This window comes from Myxine glutinosa, chromosome 3, assembly GCF_964187855.1.
Source record: "Myxine glutinosa chromosome 3, kmMyxGlut1.1, whole genome shotgun sequence".
Taxonomy (NCBI): domain Eukaryota; kingdom Metazoa; phylum Chordata; class Myxini; order Myxiniformes; family Myxinidae; genus Myxine; species Myxine glutinosa.
In genome coordinates, this window is record NC_136263.1 from 1,291,514 (window position 1) to 1,317,928 (window position 26,415).

General features: G+C 41.3%; 1 protein-coding gene across 5 annotated transcripts in view; it reads left to right on the forward strand.

Annotated features, from left to right (window-relative positions):
* LOC137423820 (RING finger protein 24) overlaps positions 1–24,018 on the forward strand; it is a 67,083-nt gene extending 43,065 nt beyond the window's left edge. For 4 of the 5 annotated variants that reach the window (XM_068111351.2, XM_078773693.1, XM_078773694.1 and 1 more), the window contains one exon: positions 22,283–24,018. In XM_068111351.2, coding sequence (XP_067967452.1) covers positions 22,283–22,562 — 280 coding nt within the window. In that variant the 3' untranslated portion in view covers positions 22,563–24,018. Of the gene's footprint in view, positions 1–15,400; positions 15,621–22,282 lie in introns of all 5 variants that reach the window. The other variant, XM_078773696.1, reaches the window with a different exon arrangement.
* The last annotated feature ends 2,397 nt before the right edge of the window (positions 24,019–26,415 follow it).

The window sequence follows — 26,415 nt, forward strand, 5'->3', positions numbered from 1 at the left end:
GACAATTGCGTTGTTTCTTTATTTGTTCATGATGATTGAATTGTTTGTTGTTCATGAAGGTTGCATTGTTTGTTGTTCATGATGATTGGATTGTTTGTTTGTTTATGCCGATTAGATTGATTGTTTGTTGTTCATGACAATTGCATTGTTTGTTTGTTGTTCATGATGATTAGATTGTTTCTTTGTTGTTCATGATGAGTGGATTGTTTGTTTGTTTATGCCAATTGGATTGTTTGTTGTTCATGCTGATTGGATTGTTTTTGTTGTTCATGATGATTGGATTGTTTTTGTTGTTCATGACATTTGAATTGTTTTTTTGCTGTACATGACAATTGGATTGTTTTTGTTGTTCATGACGATTGCATTGTTTGTTTGTTTGTTCATGACGATTGGATTGTTTGGTTGTTCATGATGATTGGATTGTTTGTTGTTCATGACAATTGGATTGTTTTTTGTTTGTTCATGACAATTGGATTGTTTTTGTTGTTCATGACGATTGCATTGTTTGTTTGTTTGTTTGTTCATGACGATTGGATTGTTTGGTTGTTCATGATGATTGGATTGTTTGTTGTTTCTTCATGACAATTGGATTGTTTTTTGTTTCTTCATGACAATTGGATTGTTTTTTGTTTGTTCATGACAATTGGATTGTTTTTTGTTTATTCATGACGATTGGATGGTTTGTTTGTTTGTTCATGACAATTGTATCATCCGTCCTTGTACTTTTGTGTACGCGATATTTCAAAAACCGTTGAATATTTAGCTTTCATATTCCAGACATCTTCCTCATGACCTTATCTCAACTAGATTAGATCATGGCTGTGATTTGCTGAATTGTATTGCCATGGCCACCATCTCCATTACAATAGGTGTCCTAGGCATAAGTAATGTTTGACCATGCTGGTATATTATCGTGGATGAATGTCATCCCCAAATAAAATGTTTTTATGCCTCCGCCAACATAGTCATGATGCATTTGATGACCAGAGGCATTATGTCTTCAGGTTGTCTGATGTTTCCTACATGCCTCCTTCTAGGCGCAGGAGGCATGTAGGAAAATGTTCAGAGAACGCTTGGATTCGGAAGAGGGTCAGAAAGCAGTATTCAGGATTGCAAAGCAGATAGCGAAAGAGAGGTGTGATGTGATGGGGGTGAGTTGCTTGAAGGATGAAGTGGGACAAATCGTTGTCGACCCAGATGGAATTAAAGGAAGATGGAAAAGATATATGGAAATGCTGTTGAATACAGAGAATGAATGGGATGGCAACATAGAGAGTAACCCAGTTTTAGGACCGGCAGAGAAGATAACTGAGAAGGAAGTTGAGGAAGCGATAAAAGCAATGAAGGGTAGAAAAGCGGGAGGGCCGACGGGAGTTGTGGGAGATATGTTGAAGGCAGCAAGAAGTTGGGGTGTGAAGAGAATGACAGAGATCTGTAATCTGGTGGTGAAAGAAGGCCGCATTCCAGTGGATTGGGAAATGAGTACCCTCGTCCCTCTATACAAGGGGAAAGGTGACCCTCTGGAGTGTGGCTCGTACCGAGCGATAAAGTTATTGGAGCATGGAATGAAGGTATTGGAAAGGGTGTTGGAGAGAAGGATAAGGAAGAAAGTGAAGATCGACGAAATGCAGTTTGGATTCATGCCAGGAAGAGGAACGACAGACATGCTTTTCATTGTGAGGCAGTTGCAGGAGAAGTACATGGAGAAGAGGAAGAAGTTGTTTCTTGGGTTTGTTGATCTGGAGAAAGCATTCGATCGGGTTCCACGCAAAGTATTGACATGGGCATTGAGGAAGTTAGGAGTGGAGGAATGCTTGATCAGAGTAGTGATGGCAATGTACAAAAGAGCGCGCACAGCTGCAAGGACGAAGGACGGGAACAGTGGTGAGTTTGAGGTGAAGGTGGGAGTGCATCAGGGGTTGGTACTAAGTCCACTACTATTTGTAGCTGTGATGGAGGTGCTGGCTCAGAACGTAAAGGAGGGTTTACCGTGGGAGTTGTTGTATGCAGATGATCTGGTGTTGATTGCGGAAAGTATGGATGGACTGAAGGAAAAGATGAACAAGTGGAAGGAATGTATGGAGACAAAAGGTCTGAAGGTGAATATCGGAAAGATGAAGGTGATGGCAAGTGGTAAAGCATGTGGTGAGGTGGAAAGAACTGGGAAGTGGCCCTGTGCTGTGTGTAGGAAGGGTGTCGGAGTGAACTCCATTCAGTGTACAATGTGCGCTGAGTGGGTTCATCAAAAATGTAGTGGTCTGAGAGGGTCATTAACCAGTGTGGCAGCTACATTCAAATGTAAGGTGTGCACAGAGGGAGCTGCAGATGGAGGAAATGTTGAGTTGGATCTTGGAGACGGCGTGAAGCTGGAAGGTGTGAAAACATTTTGCTACCTCGGAGACATGCTGAATGGAGAAGGTGGATCAGACTCTGCAACGTTTGCTCGAGTGAGATGTGCATGGAAGAAGTTTCGGGAATTGAGTGGCGTGCTGATGATGAGGGGAGTGTCGTTGAAGCTGAAGGGAAAGGTGTATGCTGCATGTGTGAGAAGTGTTATGATTTATGGGAGCGAGACATGGGTAATGAACGTAGAGCAGCAACGAAGGTTGGAAAGGGTGGAAATGCGAATGGTTCGACGGATGTGCGGAGTATCGTTGAGAGAGAGGAAGACAAATGATGAATTGCGAAAGATGATGGGAATAGAGCCTGTGATTGATGCTGTGAAGAGGAACAGGTTGAGATGGTTTGGTCATGTTTTGAGGAAGGATGAAAGTGACTGGTTGAGAAGAGTGATGGAAATGAATGTAGAAGGAAGTAGAAGACAGGGAAGACCGAGAAAGACTTGGCTAAAGATGGTGGAAGAAGAAATGCGGGTAAGCGGGTTAACAAGGAGAGATGCAGAAAATAGGGCAAAATGGAGAAGATTGTCATGGGGACCGCAAGGCTAACCCTAACAACTCTAGCAGGGAAAATGGCCTTTAAAATGCATGTTGTTGTTGTTGTTGTTGTTGTTGTTGTTACGTTGGAGAAAGTACTAACTGGGCCAGAATTGATTCAATTTGGTGAAGATTCGAATCCAGATCCGGAAACGAGAGTTTTTAGAAACTGCAAGTGATTCTTCACCATTGAGTGATGTTGCCAAAAACGATATAGGATTATATTTCAAAAAGTTGTGGACGACTTATGACAAAACTTGGTGGATGAGTTGGTTAGGTGACAAGAACAAGAGGATTCGATTTTGGGTCGGTTCCGGATCCAGATCTGACCTATCAGAGGGATACAAAACGTAAATTGTTCACCCTGGCCGAGGTATGCTCTCAAATTCATAAGTGGCATTCTAGTTTATAAATGTTGTCCAAACTTTATATGCGTGCTCACATTGTATAGTACAGCACTGTACATACTTTATAGATGTACTCACATTGTAATAGCACAGCACTGTACATCTATATATATAAAGTAGAGTTGGCCTCTGTGTCTGTATCCTGATCTATCTATGATCTCTAAGATCTCGAGAACCCGTGGACGGATTTGCGAGCGGAAAGTACTGTTCGACTCGGGATGGTCCCAGGAATGTCACGGAGACATAAACATTTAAAAAATTTCGGGTTTTAAAATTAGCGTATTATTAGCACTAGCAGAAGAGAGAGGGATTCGAAGGGAGGGAGCGCAGCGCTTCTAGCGCTTCTGACTACAGCACACCTTAAAATTAAAAAAACTTCGGGTTTTAAAATTAGTGTGTTACGCGTAATTAGCGCTAGCAGAAGAGGGAGGGAATCTAAGGGAGGGAGCGCAGTGCTCCCTCCAGCGCTTCTGTTAGCGTAATTAGCGTATTTCGGAACGTTAATTTTTCAACTTCATTATTCGGAATCAGTACGTCCCAGAGAACCTTCGTAACGTTAATTTTTCAACTTCATCCGATTGACATGGGACCAACGGCATGTGACAAAGAGTGAAACATACAGGCTACATTTATTTGACGACAATGAGTTCCGACTTCCGACCTCGGTGGGATGACAGGCTGAGTCAACCCCCCTGGTGTGAAGGGGGAGGAGGAGGGGAGGGGGAAGAGAAGGGGAGGGGAACGAGGGGGGGAGGGGGAAGGGGGAGGGGGGGGGGAGGGGGAGGGGGGCAGGGGGGGAGGGGGAGGGGGAGAGGGGGGAGGGGAGGGGGGGGGAGGGGGAAGGGGGGGGGAGAGGGGAGGGGAGGGGCCCTTCTTCCCCTAGGCACCCCCGCACCCTTCCCTCCCCCCTTCCCCTCCCCCCTCCCCCCCCTTCCCCCTCCCCCCCCATTCCCCTCCCCTCCTCTTCCCCCTCCCCTCCTCCTCCCCCGCTTCCCCCTCCCCCCTCCCCCCCGTTCCCCTCCCCTCCTCTTCCCCCTCCCCTCCTCCTCCCACTCCCGTGCAAAGCCGGGTACCTCTGCTAGTACTTTATAGATGTACTCACATTGTAATAGTACAGCACTGTACATACTTTATAGACGTGCTCACATTGTAATAATACAGCACTGTACATACTTTATAGACGTGCTCACATTGTAATAGTACAGCACTGTACATACTTTATAGATGTACTCACATTGTAATAGTACAGCACTGTACATACTTTATAGATGTACTCACATTGTAATAGTACAGCACTGTACATACTTTATAGACATGCTCACATTGTAATAGTACAGCACTGTACATACTTTATAGACGTGCTCACATTGTAATAGTACAGCACTGTACATACTTTATAGACGTGCTCACATTGTAATAGTACAGCACTGTACATACTTTATATACATGCTCACATTGTAATAGTGCAGCACTGTACATACTTTATAGATATACTCACATTGTAATAGTACAGCACTGTATAATACTTTATAGATATACTCACATTGTAATAGTACAGCACTGTATATACTTTATAGACGTGCTCACATTGTAATAATACAGCACTGTATATACTTTATAGACGTGCTCACATTGTAATAATACAGCACTGTATATACTTTATAGACGTGCTCACATTGTAATAGTACAGCACTGTATATACTTTATAGACGTGCTCACATTGTAATAGTACAGCACTGTATATACTTCATAGACGTGCTCACATTGTAATAGTGCAGCACTGTATATACTTTATAGACGTGCTCACATTGAAAAGGTACAGCACTGTATATACTTTATAGATATACTCACATTGTAATAGTACAGCACTGTATGTACTTTATAGACGTGCTCACATTGTAATAGTACAGCACTGTATATACTTTATAGACGTGCTCACATTGTAATAGTACAGCACTGTATATACCTACTTTATAGACGTGCTCACATTGTAATAGTACCACACTGTATATACATTATATACGTGCTCACATTGTAATAGTGCAGCACTGTATATACCTTATAGACGTGCTCACATTGTAAAGGTACAGCACTGTATATACTTTATAGACGTGCTCACATTGTAATAGTGCAGCACTGTATATACTTTATCTACGTGCTCACATTGTAATAGTACAGCACTGTATATACTTTATAGATATACTCACATTGTAATAGTACAGCACTGTACATACTTTATAGATATACTCACATTGTAATAGTACAGCACTGTACATACTTTATAGATATGCTCACATTGTAATAGTACAGCACTGTACATACTTTATAGATATGCTCACATTGTAATAGTACAGCACTGTACATACTTTATAGATATGCTCACATTGTAATGGTACAGCACTGTACATACTTTATAGATATGCTTACATTGTAATAGTACAGCACTGTACATACTTTATAGATATACTCACATTGTAATAGTACAGCACTGTATATACTTTATAGACGTGCTCACATTGTAATAGTACAGCACTGTATATACTTTATGGACGTGCTCACATTGTAAAGGTACAGCACTGTATATACTTTATAGACGTGCTCACATTGTAAAGGTACAGCACTGTATATACTTTATAGACGTGCTCACATTGTAAAGGTACAGCACTGTATATACTTTATGGATGTGCTCACATTGTAAAGGTACAGCACTGTATATACTTTATAGACGTGCTCACATTGTAAAGGTACAGCACTGTATATACTTTATAGACGTGCTCACATTGTAAAGGTACAGCACTGTATATACTTTATAGACGTGCTCACATTGTAATAGTGCAGCACTGTATATACTTTATATACATGCTCGCATTGTAATAGTACAGCACTGTATATACTTTATAGATATACTCACATTGTAATAGTACAGCACTGTACATACTTTATAGATATACTCACATTGTAATAGTACAGCACTGTATATACTTTATAGACGTGCTCACATTGTAATGGTACAGCACTGTACATACTCTACAGACGTGCTCACATTGTAATAGTACAGCAATGTATATACTTTATAAACGTGCTCACATTGTAATAGTACAGCACTGTATATACTTTAGAGACGTGCTCACATTGTAATAGTACAGCGCTGTATATACTTTATAGATATGCTCACATTGTAATAGTACAGCACTGTACATACTTTATAGATATACTCACATTGCAATAGTGCAGCACTGTATATACTTTATAGATATGCTCACATTGTAATGGTACAGCACTGTATATACTTTATAGATATGCTCACATTGTAATGGTACAGCACTGTATATACTTTATAGATATGCTCACATTGTAATGGTACAGCACTGTATATACTTTATAGATATGCTCACATTGTAATGGTACAGCACTGTATATACTTTATAGACGTGCTCACATTGTAATAGTGCAGCACTGTCTAGTACATGGTGTTATGTCATTGTAGTGCAAAATTTGCTACACTAGTGGAACCAGTTTTTTGGAATCCTTATACCCTAGGCAACAAGACCTGAGTTGGTTCTATTTTTTTCAATGGCGTCTTTGGCGGCCATTTTGACTTTCAAAATGGCCGCCATTTTTTGCAATTTTGTTTGTATCTTTTCACATAAAACACTGATTAACCATTTTTCCTGGCATTTTTGTCATTCCTTGTACAGAAAATCCACCAGAACACTTATATCCAGTTAACAGACGTTTTTTGAGAAATATCTTTGGCTAACACTTGTTTTGAGCATAATCTAGTTGGTTGTAGCTGAAGTATATGCACAAATTTTCTAGAGACGCCAAGTACAGGAAGAAATCTGGGTGCTTCAGTGAACGTGTGAAGTTAATCAGCGCCAACACTTGCCTCATGTACATTCGTGCCCATTGATACATTGGGAATTTACTGTGGCTCCTGTCAAAATCACTCAGCTGCTTTTCCAAGTTTAGATGTTCAATCCCCATTAGAAGTTGGTGATGGGCTTCCTGAATGCCTACCTCTTTCTTGTTTGCTTCTATCAAGTTATCCATACAGGCAGATAGAGCTTCTACAACTGCAGGCTTCTCTTTCAGAAATTCTGCAAGCCAGAGATCAAAGAATACCTCTAATGTGAGCTCATGAGCTTGAACAGCACGATTGTGGTGATTCCCATTGAGTATCTGATTTACTGTCACAGTGCTGTACAGATCCTTGCTCCAAGCTTCATCAAGCCCGCTGTGCTCAACAGTCCTCCCAAGGCACCTTAGTGCACACAAGACAGTGTGGAAACCACCAGGGCATACCATCCATTTCCCAGCATATTGGTCACGAAGATATTCTAACTTTAGGGCCCTCTTGTAAAGATCCATGTCAAATGTAACTAAGATCGTTCCAGTGTTTTCTGGACACACAAAACTATTGAGGTACGAAAGCTTCTCAAGAACTGTCACCAGTGTTGTCCACTCATGAGCTGGTGCCTTAATGATAGGCATTGTGTGATCTTGATCAAGGTTGGGTGTCTTGTTCTCTTCTGGAGTGCACACACGATAATTGTATGCTGACCAAACTGGTATACCGTCTGATGTCTCTTCATGGTGCCTTTGTGAATACCGTGGAAGTAGCCATGCAAAGTCTTGCTGTGTTGCATTAACAACTTTATCTTGATACTGACCAAGTTTAAAGTTTTCATAGCGTGGACTTCTACTTGGCTTGGGGTTACCAGTAATTGCACAGTCAGACATTTCAGTCACAGTTGTCAGGATGTTCAAGTTTTGTTGAGGTGTTGTCATGCAGCTTCAGTGGTTCAGCTACAGTCTCGTATTCTGATACATCTGGGGGAACTCGTTCATACAACAAGAGCAGTCCCATGGAATGTGTTCCGTCCATCAGCTGTGTCTATCTTGGCATCTATGTTATCAGCTGAGCATCTGATTGGCAGATTTTTCAACAGTCCTGGAGGCACGTAAACGCCATTGAATTCATTCATATTCTCTTGGACTGTGGTGGCAATCTTTGAAGTGATCTCCTTTACACGTTGATTTGAAACGCCAACGCCACTCTGGTACAACATGTCTATGTCTCTGCGACTGCGGTGTGCATGATGGCTATGGAGTGAAAGTCCAACCCCTAATGGCGTTTCAGTTGTGAACCTGAAGGTTGAAGTTGAGGACTTTGGCTGATATTGCACCTGCCGATCAGATTTGAACTCCTGGATGATGTGCTGTCCAATAAGTGCACATGTTCCATTTATCTTTTCATTGCGTGATTGTGTTTTGGTGGTGGCTGCTCCCTGGAAATTTGAAATTGCACATTTGAAATTGGCTTGAGCAACGTCAACCAAAGGTTCAGGAGTTCTCTCTTGGCAGAATACACAAAGTTCGTAACTTGTGCATTGCCTCTTAGAAGGCGGCTCTTCAAACGATGACATTATGCGGCGGTGAAGCTGAAATCCAACTTGTCTATGAATACCTGTAAGATAAAAAAGAATAAAGCAAATGTTCATATTTCTTTCATTATTGTAATTATAATTATCTATGTGTAGTTTAAGACTGTAGAAATTAGAATACATACAAAATTGCAAAAAACGGCGGCCATTTTGAAATTCAAAATGGCCGCCGAAGACGCCATTGAAAAAAATGGAACCAACTCAGGTCTTGTTGCCAAGGGTATAGAGATGCAAAAAAACATTGGTTCCACTAGTGTAGCAAATTTTGCACTTACATATAATAATTCTACATAACACCATGTACTATGTATATACTTTATATATGTGCTCACATTGTAATAGTACAGCACTGTATATACTTTATAGATGTACTTGTTGTGAAAATCAACCAGATCCACAACTTTGTCCCATAGGTAGGTTTAATCTCAATTAGATCTTTGGCATCATCCTGTAAAGATACAATCATGCAATAGATATCAGGATCTCGGTATCATACAGAGGGGTCCGATAATAATAGTCAAAGCAAGCGGGTCTAGCATATATGTGCGAGTCTAGCATATACGTACCATTCAAGACTACATGTAAAGTAAATGTCACAGGAGTGGCTAGGCGTCGCGGACGTCCCAGGTTTTATAGACGCCCTTCAGTGGCTGAAGCGAGTAACTCTCCTGGGTTCAACCTTAATAATAATAAATAATGCATTTATTTTATATAGCGCTTTTCAGGAAGCCCAAAGACGCTTTGACAGAGTGCAAAACATAATGCATAGCAAAACATAAAGACAATTTAAAAAAAAAGAAGAATCAATAGGGAAATATTCAAAGCACAAAGGAGGGAGAAGGAGAGGAGATAGTCAGGGGTTAGATGCTGTGGGTTAAATGTTGAATGCAGTGTTGAACAGGTGGGTCTTGAGTGATGTTTTGAATGTGGTGAGTGAGGAGGAGTCTCTGATGGTGTGAGGTAGCGAGTTCCAGAGGGTGGGAGCAGCGATGGAGAAGGCCCTGTCCCCCCAGGATCTAAATTTGGTCCGGATGGGGGGGGGGGTCAGGAGGTTGGTACCAGCAGAGCGGAGGTTGCGGGTGGGAGTGTGTCTGGAGAGGAGGTCAGCCAGGTAGGATGGGGCCAGGTTATGGAGGGCTTTGTAGGTCAAGAGGAGGATTTTGTACTGGATTCTCTGGGAGATGGGGAGCCAGTGAAGCTTGTAAAGGACGGGGGTGATGTGGTCACGGGTCCGGGAATGGGTGAGTAGACGGGCAGCGGAGTTCTGAATGTATTGGAGTTTATTGGTGATTGTTGAGGGTGAACCATAAAGGAGGCTATTGCAGTACTCCAGACGGGAAGTGATGAAGGCGTGGATGAGGGTTTCTGCAGCCACGGAGGAGAGGGATGGACGGAGACGGGCGATGTTTTTCAGGTGAAAGAAGGCTGTCTTTGTGATCTGTTTAGTGTATTTGTCGAAGGAGAGGGTTTGGTCAAAGATGATGCCAAGATTCCGGATGTGAGGGGAGGTGGATACTGGGAAACCGTCGATGTTGAGGGCAAAGTTATGGGTGGACTTGGTGAGCGTTTTTGGGCCAATGATGATTATTTCAGATTTATCACAGTTAAGTTTGAGGAAGTTGATTTGAAGCCAGGATTTTATTTCAGTGATGCAGTTTGTCAGGATAGAGTGGGTGGCGGTGGAGATGGACTTGGTGGAGATGAAAAGCTGGATGTCATCGGCAAAGCAGTGGAATTGGAGACCATGACGGCGGATTAAGTGACCGAGGGGGGACAGGTAAAGGATGAAGAGGAGGGGGCCAATAACTGAACCTTGGGGGACACCTTGGTGGAGGGGAGCAGTGGGGGATTTGCAGTTATTGATGGAGATGAACTGACGTCTGTCAGAGAGGTATGATTTAATCCAAGAGAGGGCAGTGCCGGTAATGTTAAAGGTGGTTTCAAGTCGGGTGAGGAGGATGGTGTGATCGATGGTGTCAAAGGCGGCGCTGAGGTCGAGGAGGATGAGAATGTTGAGGTTGCCAGCGTCAGAGGAGAGGAGAAGGTCGTTGGTGATTTTGAGGAGAGCAGTTTCAGTACTGTGGTTGGAGCGGAATCCGGATTGGAATGTTTCATACAGGTTATTGGCAGAGAGGTGATGTTTGAGTTGAGTGGCTACAGCACGTTCCAAAACCTTTGACAGAAAGGGTAGGTTGGAGATGGGTCTGAAGTTATTTAGGGTGTCAGGGTTTAGTCCAGGTTTTTTCAGAATGGGGGTAACAGCAGCAATTTTGAGGGATGGTGGGACGATGCCTGTAGACAGGGAGGAGTTTATTGTTGCAATGATAAGTGGAGAGAGAGCAGGAAGGGAGGCCTTGACAAAGCTGGAGGGGATGGGGTCAAGAGTGCAGGTGGCAGTTTTCATTCCGATGAGGAGTTCAGAGAGGTCAGTAGGGGAGACTGGGGAGAATTGAGACAGGGGATGGCAGGATAAGGGGGGGCAGGTGGTTTGAGGGGGAGCGGGTGCGGCGGTGGTCAAGCTGTTGTAGATGTTTTCAATTTTGCGTTGGAAGAATGAAAGGAAGGAGATGCAGTTGTCTATTGTGAATGACTGGGTGGTGGTGTTCAGGGGGCTGAGGAGTTTGTTTATTGTAGAGAAGAGTGCTTTTGGGTTTCCGGAGCCAGAGTGGATAATTTGAGAGTAGTAGGCGGAGCGGGCGCGGGAGAGGGCATCTTTATAGTGTTGTATGTGGTCCTTGTAGGCCTGGGAGTGAACTGTGAGACCTGTTTTATTGCGGAGTCTTTCAAGTTGGCGAGCACGAGTTTTCATCAGGCGGAGTTCAGGGGTAAACCAGGGAGCAGAATGGGTGAAAGAAACTGTTTTGGTTTTTACAGGCGCAAGCTGGTCAAGGCAGGAGGAGAGAGTGTGGTTGTAGTAGTCAGTGAGGTCAGAAGGGGTGTGGAGGTCAACGAAGGGAGAAGTGGACATTTTTTCAGAGAGGGTCGATGAGAATGAGGCAGGTGAAAGAGCGTTTAGCTTACGGAAGTTGATAGTGCGATAATGCCTTGGTGCTGGGGTGGGGATGTTGATGGTCAGAGTGATGGCTAGGTGGTCAGAGAGAGTGAGGTCGGAGCCAGAGAGATGGTGCAAAATTAGTCCAGTAGAGCAGACAAGGTCCAAAATGTGACCACGGTTATGGGTAGGAAAGTTGACATGTTGAGTGAGGTTAAAGCAGGTGAGTAAATCAGTGAAGTCAGTGGTTAGCGTGGAGTCAGTGGAGTCCATGTGGATATTGAAATCACCAAGGAGGAGGATTGAGGGGGAGAGGGAACATAGCTGGGTCAGAAAGTAGGAGAAGTCAGACAGGAATGATGGGTGTGGTTTGGGAGGGCGGTAGACAACAGCCATGACTGACTGTGTGTGACCAGAGAGTTTAAAAGCCAGGTGTTCAAATGATGGAGCAGATGAGATGGAGATGAGGTTGGTCTTGATGTCTTGTCGGTGAATAACGGCAATTCCACCACCTCGGCCCTCCGAGCGTGGTTTATTGATGTAAGAATATCCATTGGGTGTGGTGAGGTTGAGCGTGTAGTAGTCCAGTGGTTGTTGCCAGGTCTCAGTGAGACAGAGAAAGTCCAGTTTATTTTCCAGGATGTAGTCGTTCAGGATGAGGCATTTGTTGTTGAGGGACCGGGTATTGAACAGGGTGAGCTTGATGTTGTTTTGTACGGCGGGTATGAATCCAGGTGATTTGGCCAGGGTTCGCAGACAGGAGGTGCGATTTTGTGCGTTGTTGTGACCAGGTGTGTTGGGACGATGAGTGGGAGTGCGCTGAGCCGACCAGAGGATGGGGATGGAGTGACCTGATTGTAAATAAACAAACTTACGACCGGAGCCACGGTGAATGTACCTGGGTCGACGCAGGAGTCCATTCGATTTGATTGCAGAGATGCATGATGGGGTGGAGCAGGTTTTAAGCAGGAGAAGCCTTGCGGCGGAGTACCGCAGAGCCATGCCAGCAGGAGCGAAGGGACGAGCACGAGGCCAAGGGTGAGGAGGCGAAACAATCGACACAACCCACGGGAGTGGGCCCGAGGAAACAGCGAAGGAGCCGAGCAGGTGAAGCCAGGAGCAGAGCCGGGACCATGCAGAGGGCAGACAGGAGCGAAGAGACGAGCACGAGGCCAAGGTTGAGGAGGCAAAGCGGCAAATGCAGCGGCAAACGACCGCCGCCGCTAATCAAGATCACGGCGGCAAACCGCCACCACCGCCGCTGCAAACAATGGGCGGCACAACCCACGAGAGTGAGCCCGAGGAAATAGCGAAGGAGCCGAGCAGGTGAAGCCAGGAGCAGCAGAGCAGAGCCGGGACCGTGCAGAGGAAGACTCAATGGCCAAAAATCCGCCACGACCACCAGGAAAGCAAGATACGGACAATGGTCCAGTCAGAGAAGCGGCGAGCAAGTGACGCCAGCGTCCTCTCACGACCGGACCGGAAACGGAAGCCCGTAGGGCAGGTCACCCATAGGGTCGCCAGTAGGGTAACCTTGGTATAATTTCACTACAGTACTCATATTGTAATAGCACAGCACTGTACATACTTTATAGATGTACTCACATTGTAATAGTGCAGCACTGTATATACTTTATAGATGTACTCACATTGTAATAGTGCAGCACTGTACATACTTTATAGATGTACTCACATTGTAATAGTACAGCACTGTACATACTTTATAGATGTACTCACATTTGTAATAGTGCAGCACTGTACATACTTTATAGATGTACTCACATTGTAATAGTGCAGCACTGTATATACTTTATAGATGTACTCACATTGTAATAGTGCAGCACTGTATGTACTTTATAGATATGCTCACATTGTAATGGTACAGCACTGTATATACTTTATAGATATGCTCACATTGTAATAGTGCAGCACTGTATATACTTTATAGATATACTCACATTGTGATAGTGCAGCACTGTATATACTTTATCGATATACTCACATTGTGATAGTGCAGCACTGTATATACTTTATAGATATGCTCACATTGTAATAGTGCAGCACTGTATATACTTTATCGATATACTCACATTGTGATAGTGCAGCACTGTATATACTTTATCGATATACTCACATTGTAAAGGTACAGCACTGTATAACCTTTTAGATATCCTCACATTGTAATGGTACAGCACTGTACATACTTTATAGATATGCTCACATTGTAATAGTACAGCACTGTATATACTTTATAGATATGCTCACATTGTAATAGTGCAGCACTGTATATACTTTATAGATATGCTCACATTGTAATAGTACAGCACTGTATATACTTTATAGATATGCTCACATTGTAATAGTACAGCACTGTATATACTTTATAGATATACTCACATTGTGATCGTACAGCACTGTACATACTTTATAGATGTACTCACATTGTAATAGTGCAGCACTGTATATACTTTATAGATATGCTCACATTGTAATAGTACAGCACTGTATATACTTTATAGATATGCTCACATTGTAATAGTGCAGTACTGTATATACTTTATAGATATACTCACATTGTAATGGTACAGCACTGTACATACTTTATAGATATGCTCACATTGTAATAGTACAGCACTGTATATACTTTTTAGATATGCTCACATTGTAATAGTACAGCACTGTATATACTTTATAGATATACTCACATTGTAATAGTACAGCACTGTACATACTTTATATACATGCTCACATTGTAATAGTGCAGCACTGTATATACTTTATAGATATGCTCACATTGTAATAGTACAGCACTGTACATACTTTATAGATATGCTCACATTGTAATAGTACAGCACTGTACATACTTTATATACGTGCTCACATTGTAATAGTGCAGCACTGTATATACTTTATAGACGTGCTCACATTGTAATAGTGCAGCACTGTATATTGTAACGGATTTGAGAATCCTGTATAATTGTTGTAAATATCACCCTCTGTAAATGTAATGAATCTGTGTAAATACCCCCATAATTGTAAAGGTCAAAGGTCGTCCCCATTAGTTAATTCATCGCATACACCTAGCCAATTTTAGAACCTCTAAATAGTTATTCCCTTATTCTATGTTTGTTAAAGGCTGTGTCTTCCATTAGTTGACACTCCATTGCACCGAATCAAATAAGGATAGCTCCCCTTCAATAATGACATTTCCCAGCCGAACTCTCCCTCTCTGGGTAACGAAGCTTAACAAGCGTGGGGTGCGCGCCCCCTCAACTGGCCTGGCTTTGGAAGCGGCGTTCGCTGCTAGGATGAATATGTGCTCCGTGCTCTGTTTGGACAGGAGGGCGGGGCTGTTCGGCCCCATGACCAAATAAGGAGACAAGCCCGTGGCTCGCCACGAGGGGCACGCTGGTCAGCCCCATGCCCAAATAAGGAAACAAGCCCGTGGCTCGCCACGAGGGGCGTGCTGTTCGACTCCATGCCCAAATAAGGTAGCAAGACCGTGGCATTGCCATATAAGGCAACGAAACAGAGCATAGGGGAGGGCGGTACCCAAATAGAGGAGGGCATGTCAGACCCGCGTTGGAGGTATGAGACAAGCGTGCGACGATCGCGCAGGAGAGAACGAGAGGACCGGAGCAGATGACAAGAGCCCGAGGCGTGTCAACGAAAGAACGAGCCCTGCCGCGTGGAACGACCAAGATACGTGTGCTGCCGCCGCCCTGCTCGCTCCCAGCCCGGAAAGGACCTGCTTGCTGTGCGCCCTGCTCAACCTTCCAGGCTTGTGGTTCTACCTTCCTCTCCCTCCAGCCAATCCACTCTGCAATTCCCCATTCGTGTACGTGAGTTTGTTTTGTGTGTCTTGTCCCTGGGGTTAAGTAAGACTGTATAGTATAAGCTAGTATTTGCACTGTGTCCTTCTGATTCTTCCATTTCCTTGTATATTACTTTGATTGCTTTTCTTCCTTGAGTTGTGTGTACATAATAATAAATCCCTGTTCTTCCTACTTTGTCTTCTTCTTCACATTCGGTCGCTTTAGAGGTTTCCAAATTGAGTATACGTGGCGCGACTCGGCCATCGCATATGAATCGGGTTTAGCTCCTTCGATAAACGGCTCACGCCGCAGTTCGCTTCGCTCGGCGCAACCAATCCATAACGCTGCGGCCGTGAGCGGGGGGGGTGTTTCCTTGCGTACCGGGAGGCGCTGGTATTTAGGTCATAGGACGGTTGGGCCTAATACCCTACCCAGCGCTGACCGGGCGTGACGTCATACCCCAGGACCACGTCGGTCAGTCATAGACGAGGGGATTAATCCCCCCTTGATAAGGGGGAAAGAGGCCGACGGAGAGATCCGTAACAATATACTTTATAGATATACTCACATTGTAATAGTACAGCACTGTATATACTTTATAGATATACTCACATTGTAATAGTATAGCACTGTATATACTTTATAGATGTACTCACATTGTAATAGTACAGCACTGTATATACTTTATAGATGTACTCACATTGTAATTGTACAGCACTGTATATACTTTATAGATATACTCACATTGTAATAGTACAGCACTGTATATACTTTATAGACATACTCACATTGTAATAGTGCAGCACTGTATATACTTTATAGATATACTCACATTGTAATAGTACAGCACTGTATATACATTTTCGATATACTCACATTGTAATAGTACAGCACTGTATATACTTTATAGATATACTCACATTGTAATAGTACAGCACTGTGTATACTTTACAGATGTACTCACATTGTAAAAGTACAGCACTGTATATACTTTATAGATATACTCACATTGTAATAGTACAGCACTGTATATACTTTATAGATATACTCACATTGTAATAGTACAGCACTGTATATACTTTATAGATGTACTCACATTGTAATAGTACAGCACTGTATATACTTTATAGATGTACTCACATTGTAATAGTGCAGCACTGTACATACTTTATAGATATACTCACATTGTAATAGTACAGCACTGTATATACTTCATAGACATACTCCCATTGTAATAGTGCAGCACTGTATATACTTTATAGATATACTCACATTGTAATAGTACAGCACTGTATATATACATTATAGACGTGCTCACATTGTAAAGGTACAGCACTGTACATACATTATAGACGTGCTCACATTGTAAAGGTACAACACTGTACATACATTATAGATATACTCACATTGTAATAGTACAGCACTGTATATATACATTATAGACATACTCCCATTGTAATAGTGCAGCACTGTATATACTTTATAGATATACTCACATTGTAAAGGTACAACACTGTACATACATTATAGATATACTCATATTGTAAAGGTACAGCACTGTATATACTTTATAGATATACTCACATTGTAATAGTGCAGCACTGTACATACTTTATAGATATACTCACATTGTAATGGTACAGCACTGTACATACATTATAGACGTGCTCACATTGTAAAGGTACAGCACTGTACATACATTATAGACGTGCTCACATTGTAAAGGTACAGCACTGTACATACATACTTTATAGACATACATTGTAATAGTGCAGCACTGTACATACTTTATAGATATGCTCACATTGTAAAGGTACAGCACTGTACATACATTATAGACGTGCTCACATTGTAATAGTGCAGCACTGTACATACATTATAGACGTGCTCACATTGTAATAGTACAGTACTGTACATACTTTATAGACGATCTCACATTGTAATAATGTTATTAGTACATACGGTCAAATGTGTTTTGTGGCCCCGCCCTCACCAGCCTGATTGACAGCCATTGTCCCGCCCACCCCGAATGACACTTCATTGCCCAATGTGTAAATATGCAGTTCCACCTACTTTTCGTGGAATCCTTTCAAGTTATGAAAATGTTGAGGTGCCATGGACGTTCCCACTGCAAAATACAGTAGATTTGGTTTGACCAAAGTGCTGAGCTTAAACCAATGTTGAATTATTGTCTGAAAAGAAGAATTACAAACGGGACATTTTTGTTCTGTAAATTTTGTAGTTAAGAGATGCTGTCCAAACGTTTAACCCTTCGTGTGCTGCTGTCGCAGATTTGTCACAAAATGAAAAAAAAAAAAATTTCCGGAAATGAAAAAAAAATTTTTTTTTTAACGAAATTTTTGAAAAAAATAAAGATGCAGCACCCAAAGGGTTAATGAATGTTATTTGATGTGAAATCTTCCACAGACGACAGATTGGTTGGTACTTTGAAACGTTTACAAGTTCGTATCTTGGTGGATTTTAAATTTTGAGGAATTGTGTGTCATTTCTACATAGGAAGTCTTCCAACTTCCTGATGTATCGTCAATTCAATTTTAGATTTGATATCGGATTTCAAATTGGTCACTATTTATGCGATTATATCAAATTAATGAAAATGAACCCAGCTGCTCCTGGAATCTGTGTCCTTCTCTCCTGACAAGGTGGAGAAGTTTTTGTCAAACCTCGACTGATTCTGCAACTGGACCAGACGGCATCAGCCCACGGGTCCTAAAATCCTGCTCTGCCGCTCTATCTCACCCTCTCTCTGTTATTTTCACCCTCTTTTTTGGTCACGGTCATCTGCCAGCATCTTGGAAATCAGCAAACATCGCCGCTTTACACAAAAAGGTGCAAAAACAGATCCTTGCAACTACAGACCAATCAGCCTTCTCCCAATTATTATCAGCAAAGTCATGGAATCCATCATTGCTTCGGATATGAAATCTTTCCTCTTCTCCAATGGCTTGATCTCTGATCATCAATTTGGATTCAGACCAGGTCACTCTACTCTGGACATGCTGCTTCTGCTGTCTCAACAATGGATGGAGGTCCTCAATGCCAAAGGAAATCAGATGTCTGGCTTTTCTTTCTTTTTTTTCTTTTTTTTGGTTATACAAGATCCAATATTAATCGCACAAAAAAAGAAACTGACACATAAAACATATAATAAAGGGAGCCAGAGACAAGATTGGGAGAGAGAGGGAAGCACACAAGTACAACAGTAGAGAACAGGGACATCGGGAGATCTGTGGGGGTGGGAGGAGGCATGGGAAGGGGGGGGGGGGGGGGGTGGGAGAGGTATAAAACAAATGGACACTGCTAGGACTTCCAGAAAAGAAATTGGTATTTCGAAAAAGTGTATCTGGGGTGAATGAATGGGGTTTAACGGGGAATTAAAAGGTTTTAAAGACCTGGAGGGAGGAGTGGGAGTGAAGAGAGTGAGGGAGTTTGTTCCAGACGTGGGAGAAAAGAGGAATGAAAGAGTGAAGGTGAGCAGAGAGTCTTGATTTTGGCAGTTTTACCAGAAGAGGGTTGCTGGCAGATCTTGTGCGACCTGTAGGAATATTTGTGGGACAGAGCACAGACTGAGCAGGGGGGGCTAGGCCGGAGAGGAGTCGGCAGAAGACAGAAAGACCACCAACCTGCCTGCGGTGAGTGAGTGATTTACCGTTCCAGCCTTAACACTTACCAGCTCACACTTACTTACAGCAACAACAAAACAACAGGCATTTTAAGGCCATTTTCCCTGCAAGAGCGGGGGTTAGCCTTGCGGGCCCCATGACAATGTTCTCCATTTTGCCCTATTTTCTATATCTCCCCTTGTTAACCCCTTTGCCCACATTTCTTCTTCTTCTTCTTCCACCACCTTTAGCCAAGTCTTTCTCGGTCTTCCCCGTCCTCTACTTCCTTCTACATTCATTTCCATCACTCTTCTCAACCAGTCACTTTCATCCTTCCTCAACACATGACCAAACCATCTCAACCTGTTGCTTTTGACAGCATCCATCACAGGCTCTATTCCCATCATCTTTTGCAATTCATCATTTGTTTTCCTCTCTCTCAACGATACTCTGCACATCCACCGAACCATTCGCATTTCCACCCTTTCCAGCCTTCGTTGCTGCTCTACGTTCATCACCCATGTCTCGCTCCCATAAATCATAACACTTCTCACACATGCAGCATACACCTTTCCCTTCAGCTTCAACGACACACTTGCACTCACACTTAATTACACTTCAGCTCACACTTAATTAACCTATGCAATAAATTAGGAGTATAGCATGTCATGCATAATGTGTATATCATGTACAGTATAACATGTCACGTATAATATGTGTATATCTATGATATACAGGATAGCACATCACGTATAATGTGTATATAATATACAGTATAACATGTCACGTATAATGTGTCGATATAATATACAGTATAGCATGTCACGTATAATATGTGTGTATATAATATACAGTATAACATGTCAGTTGTAATAAGTGTATATAATATACAGTATAACATGTCAGTTGTAATATGTGTATATAATATACAATAAAACATGTCACCTACAATATGTGTGCATAATGTACAGTATAACATGTCACGTATAATGTGTATATAATATAAATTATAGTTTGTCACCTATAATGTGTGTATATATAATATACAGTATAGCATATCACGTATGATGTGTATATAATATACATTATAGCATGTCATGTATAATATGTGCATATAATATACATTATAGCATGTCACGTATGTGTATATATAATATACAGTATAACATGTCACGTATGATGTGTATATAATATACAGTACAACATGTCACGTATATTGCGTATATCATATACAGTATAGCACATCACGTATAATGTGTATATAATATACAGTATAAAATGTCGCATATAATGTGGAGATATAATATACAGTATTGCATGTCTCGTATAATGTGTTTTTATTATACAGTATAACATGTCACCTATAATGTGTATATAATATACATTATAGTATGTCACCTATAATGTGTGTATATATAATATGCAGTGTAGCACATCACGTATAATGTGTATATAATACACAGTATAACATGTCACATATAATATGTGTGCATAATATACAGTATAACATGTCACCTATAATGTGTATATAATATACATTACAGTATGTCACCTATAATGTGTGTATATATAATATCCAGTATAGCATATCACATATAATGTGTATATAATATACATTATAGCATGTCATGTATAATATGTGTATAACTGTATATAATATACATTATAGCATGTCGCGTATGTCTATATATAATATACAGTATAACATGTCACCTATAATATGTGTGCATAATATGCAGTATAACATGTCACGTATAATGTGTATATAATATACATTATAGTCTGTCACCTATATTGTGTGTATATGTAATATACAGTATAACATGTCACGTATAATGTATATATAATATACATTATAGTCTGTCACCTATATTGTGTGTATATATAATATACAGTATAGCATATCACGTATGATGTGTATATAATATACAGTATAACATGTCATGTATAATGTGTATATCATATGCAGTATAACATGTCACGTATAATATGTGTATATCTATGATATACAGTGCAGCACATCACGTAAAATGTGTGTATAATATGCAGTATAACATGTCACGTATAATATGTGGAGATATAATGTACAGTATAGCATGTCACGTATAATATGTGTATATAATATACATTATCGCATGCCACGTATGTGTATATATAATATACAGTATAACATGTCACGTATGATGTGTATATAATATACAGTACAACATGTCAGGTATAATGTGTATATCGTATACAGTATAGCACATCACGTATAATGTGTATATAATATACAGTATAAAATGTCGCATATAATGTGTATATAATATACAGTATAACATGTCACGTATAATGTGTATATAATATACATTATAGTCTGTCACCTATATTGTGTGTATATATAATATACAGTATAGCATATCACGTATGATGTGATATAATATACAGTATAACATGTCACGTATAATGTGTATATCATATGCAGTATAACATGTCACGTATAATATGTGTATATCTATGATATACAGTGCAGCACATCACGTAAAATGTGTGTATAATATACAGTATAACATGTCGCGTATAATATGTGGAGATATAATGTACAGTATAGCATGTCACCTATAATATGTGTGCATAATATACAGTATAACATGTCACATATAATGTGTATATAATATACATTATAGTATGTCACCTATAATATGTGTGTATATAATATACATTATAGCATGTCACGTATATGTGTATATATCATATACGGTTTGGCATGTCACATATAATATGTATGGTCGGGAAACCAGTTAAACAAAAAATGTCAGTTTTTGAAGGTGCATTTGTTGGTGGCCCTTTTAATGTGTCAGTGGGTAGTTTATTCCCCTTGGAACTCGATCATGGCATTATGTCGAGATGGTTGTTCAGGGAAATGCTGCTGCTCCAGCATGTGGTGCTTTATCGTCGAGTTCTAAGTCTTTTCAAGGGGAAGTGAAATTGCCACTCGCTCGTGGGCACTGTGCCCCTTCAGTACTTTTAGAATTTTGCCAAGTAATTCGAGTGCATGTCACTGATCGCTGTATTTCTACCAGGTGTCTCATCCGTTGGTTGCACATCCGCAAGTCCTGCCCTCTCTGCATCTCTCCGATCCCTTTGCCTGGAAGCTCTTCTGCCAAACTTCCTTCCACGACAATCGCACTGCCTATGGACATCCCTGCCGGACAACAGGCATTGCTGCCCTCCACCCACACGGCGCACTCTGAGGCCAGCCCGAATGGCCTTTTGGTGGTGGATTCTGGCAGCCGCAGTCTACAGGTGGACGATGCAGACACCCAACATCTCGTAACAGGTGGCAGGAGTCATTGCTTATAGCGATAGCTTTTCTGTCGTCCACTTGCGTCGCAACAGGACGATCACTTTTGTTACTTTCTGAACGTTGTTTTATAGACCCTTTTCGACTTCTTTTTTCTCTTCTTTTGCCACCTTTTGTTTGAATGTTTAATTGTCCTGCTGGTGACGATGAACTGAAATGACAATTTTTTGACCTCAGCCCAGCATCAGAGTTATTTTTTTAATGTTGTAGCACAAGGCCCTCATGTATGTGACGATTCCTTTGCTTTGGTGAGTGTTATAATGATCTCTAAGGCTCCATGGCATGTTGCGTGATCCAAGTTCGTTTGTTCGTGTTTTCACTGTTTTGTTGTCTTGACAACAGTTTGTCGGATGGTATTATAGGAGTAGTTGTAGTTGTAAGGAGGATGGGGGCTGTACGGTGCGCAGTTAACATTGCAGACGATGCAGAAGCTCGTTGAACTCAAGGGCTTCGTCGACCATTGCTGTGAGCCTTGGGCCAGCGCAACCACTCTGGTGACGTGGCAAGGCCTTTCCTTCCCGGTGCTTGTGCCTTTGTGAATCGTTCGGCTCGACTTAAATCTGAACTTGACGAAAGGAGTTTTCTTTCATGCCACTTATGCAGCGAAGCTCCATTCTCCTTGGTTGTGCAAATCTGAAGATGAGTAATGTTATTAGTATCTCGTCGTATTTCTCTGTTGCTATAAACGTTTTGGCTTTTGGTTGTGGGAAGACGCCCAAACTTGTTTGCCATATTACAACAGTTCAATCGCAATCTGCCTTTTAATTCCTTCTAACCATGTTGAGTATAATCATTTCGGTATTTGACGAATCTCTACATTCCGTTTTGCATAGTATTGAAATGGAAGACTCCGGTAATGTGTCGGCTGTCCGACGTATCTGGCATGTTGTGATTAGTGATGCTGTGAACGAGTCAACCTTCTGGAAACGAGCATGAATCTCGGAGCAGCTGAGGCAGGGATGTAATGTTCCTTTGGTTTCGTCTTACACATTTTTGCATACACGGTGTTGGCTCCGTTACACCGAGTCGACTGGTGAGATACATTTCAATGCACTTTCCAAAATAGGATTTTGGCAAACCGCTCTGCCGCAGGAGAGCGCGTCTGTTTTGTTCCGCCGGAGCATCAACACGGCATCGAGACGCGACGCTCCAAGAACCCGTGCTCTGAATTGCTCCTCTCGGTAGCATTGTTGCTGTAAGGGGTTTCTTCAACCGAGCACGTCTCGCGTTGCCAAAACAGGTGACTGTGAAACAAACCTTTGGCTGCTGCTGCTGCAGCCTGCACTGCGCTGTGCCTTGCACAGCACTCAACATTGGTTTCTGTTGAAACTTGATTATTTAACTCGTTGGCCATGTCTGCATGATGCATTCATGCTTTTGTAACTTGCGTGTACAGTGCGACTTTCAAACGTTTGTGTTTGTATATTTTGTATGAAATAAAAAATCTATCTGTCACTCTGTGTGGTTCCTTTTCCCCCTGCCTCAGATATGGTTTCTATGGTAACATTAATTTGTTCTTTTTTTTTCAAAACCAGCTCAAAGGTGTGAAAACATTTTGCTACCTCGGAGACATGCTAAATGGAGAAGGTGGATCAGACTCGGCAACGGTTGCTAGAGTGAGATGTGCATGGAAGAAGTTTTGGTAACTGAGTGGCGTGCTGATGAGGAGGGGAGTGTCGTTGAAGCTGAAGGGAAAGGTGTATGCTGCATCTGTGAGAAGTGTTATGATTTATGGGAGCGAGACATGGGTAATGAACGTAGAGCAGCAACGAAGGCTGGAAAGGGTGGAAATGCGAATGGTTCGATGGATGTGCGGAGTATCGTTGAGAGAGAGGAAGACAAATGATGAATTGCGAAAGATGATGGGAATAGAGCTTGTGATTGATGCTGTGAAGAGGAACAGGTTGAGATGGTTTGGTCATGTGTTGAGGAAGGATGAAAGTGACTGGTTGAGAAGAGTGATGGAAATGAATGTAGAAGGAAGTAGAGGACGGGGAAGACCGAGAAAGACTTGGCTAAAGATGGTGGAACAAGAAATGCGGGCAAGGGGGTTAACAAGGGGAGATGCAGAAAATAGGGCAAAATGGAGAAGATTGTCATGGGGACCGCAAGGCTAACCCCCGCTCTAGCAGGGAAAATGGCCTTAAAATGCATGTTGTTGTTTCAAAACCAATACAATTTCTCCGAACGGCATTCATAAAACACTTTAAATCTAGTCTGAGCTTCCCTGTGAGTATTTAGAAATCAATGAATAATATCGATGGTTCTTGAGGGGATGGGAAAAGGGGTGGGGACAATTGTTCAACTTTCATTTGTTGTGACCTTGTTACCCCACACACAAAGCGGGGCAAAGCAAATGGTCTGTCTGTGTTTGTCTGTCTGTCTCTGTCTGTCTGGCAATCAAGCAAAATTGAAAACTATTCCAAACAGGAAATGTCTTATTTTTAAGGATGCCATAAAGGACGCAAACAAAATTCACAAATAACATGTAACCGCATGAAAAACAAAAACTGCTGCATGAAGATCGTTAACATTCTTAATTTCATTTTCTTCACCCTTTCAAATCTTTTATTCAAATTGAATTACAAACTTGAACAAGAGCCCACAAAAAGCCTTTTTGGCACTTTCAAAATCTCGCCACCTATCGGTACAGGAGGCCTTGCCAGTCGTGAGTTTCCTCTTCGCGGATTCGCTCGATCACGACGAATTTATTAACGAAGTTTTGCAGATTGCGGTCACTGCGCTAAAATAATCGCACTTTGGCAAAACTATTTTCAACATTTATTAATCTAATTAGCACGGGCCATCAATAGGCTACAATAACCCCCTCGACCCCACATCATGTCCATTATCATCGAGTCGTCTTCAATCATTATCATCATCACAACCATCATCAACATATCACGTATAAACACCACCTTTAGAGGCCATTTTGGCCAACATATCACGGATATGTGTATATAATATACGGTATAGCATGTCATGTATCATGTGTATATGATATACGGTATAGCATGTCATGTATCATATGTGTATATAATATATGGTATAGCATGTCATGTATAATGTGTATATAATATATGGTATAGCATGTCATGTATCATATGTGTATATAATATATGGTATAGCATGTCATGTATTATATGTGTATATAATATATGGTATAGCATGTCATGTATCGTATGTGTATATAATATACGGTATAGCATGTCATGTATCATATGCGTATATAATATATGGTATAGCATGTCATGTATAATATGTGTATATAATATACGGTATAGCATGTCATGTATCATATGTGTATATAATATATGGTACAGCATGTCATGTATCATATGTGTATATAATATATGGTATAGCATGTCATGTATCATATGTGTATATAATATATGGTATAGCATGTCATGTATCATGTGTATATAATATACGGTATAACATGTCATGTATCATATGTGTATATAATATACGGTATAGCATGTCATGTATCATATGTGTATATAATATATGGTATAGCATTTCATGTATCATCTGTGTATACAATATACGGTATAGCATGTCATGTATCATGTGTATATAATATACGGTATAGCATGTCATGTATCATATGTGTATATAATATATGGTATAGCATGTCATGTATCATATGTGTATATAATATATGGTATAGCATGTCATGTATCATATGTGTATATAATATATGGTACAGCATGTCATGTATCATGTGTATATAATATACGGTATAGCATGTCATGTATCATATGTGTATATAATATACGGTATAGCATGTCATGTATCATATGTGTATATAATATATGGTATAGCATGTCATGTATCATGTGTGTATACAAT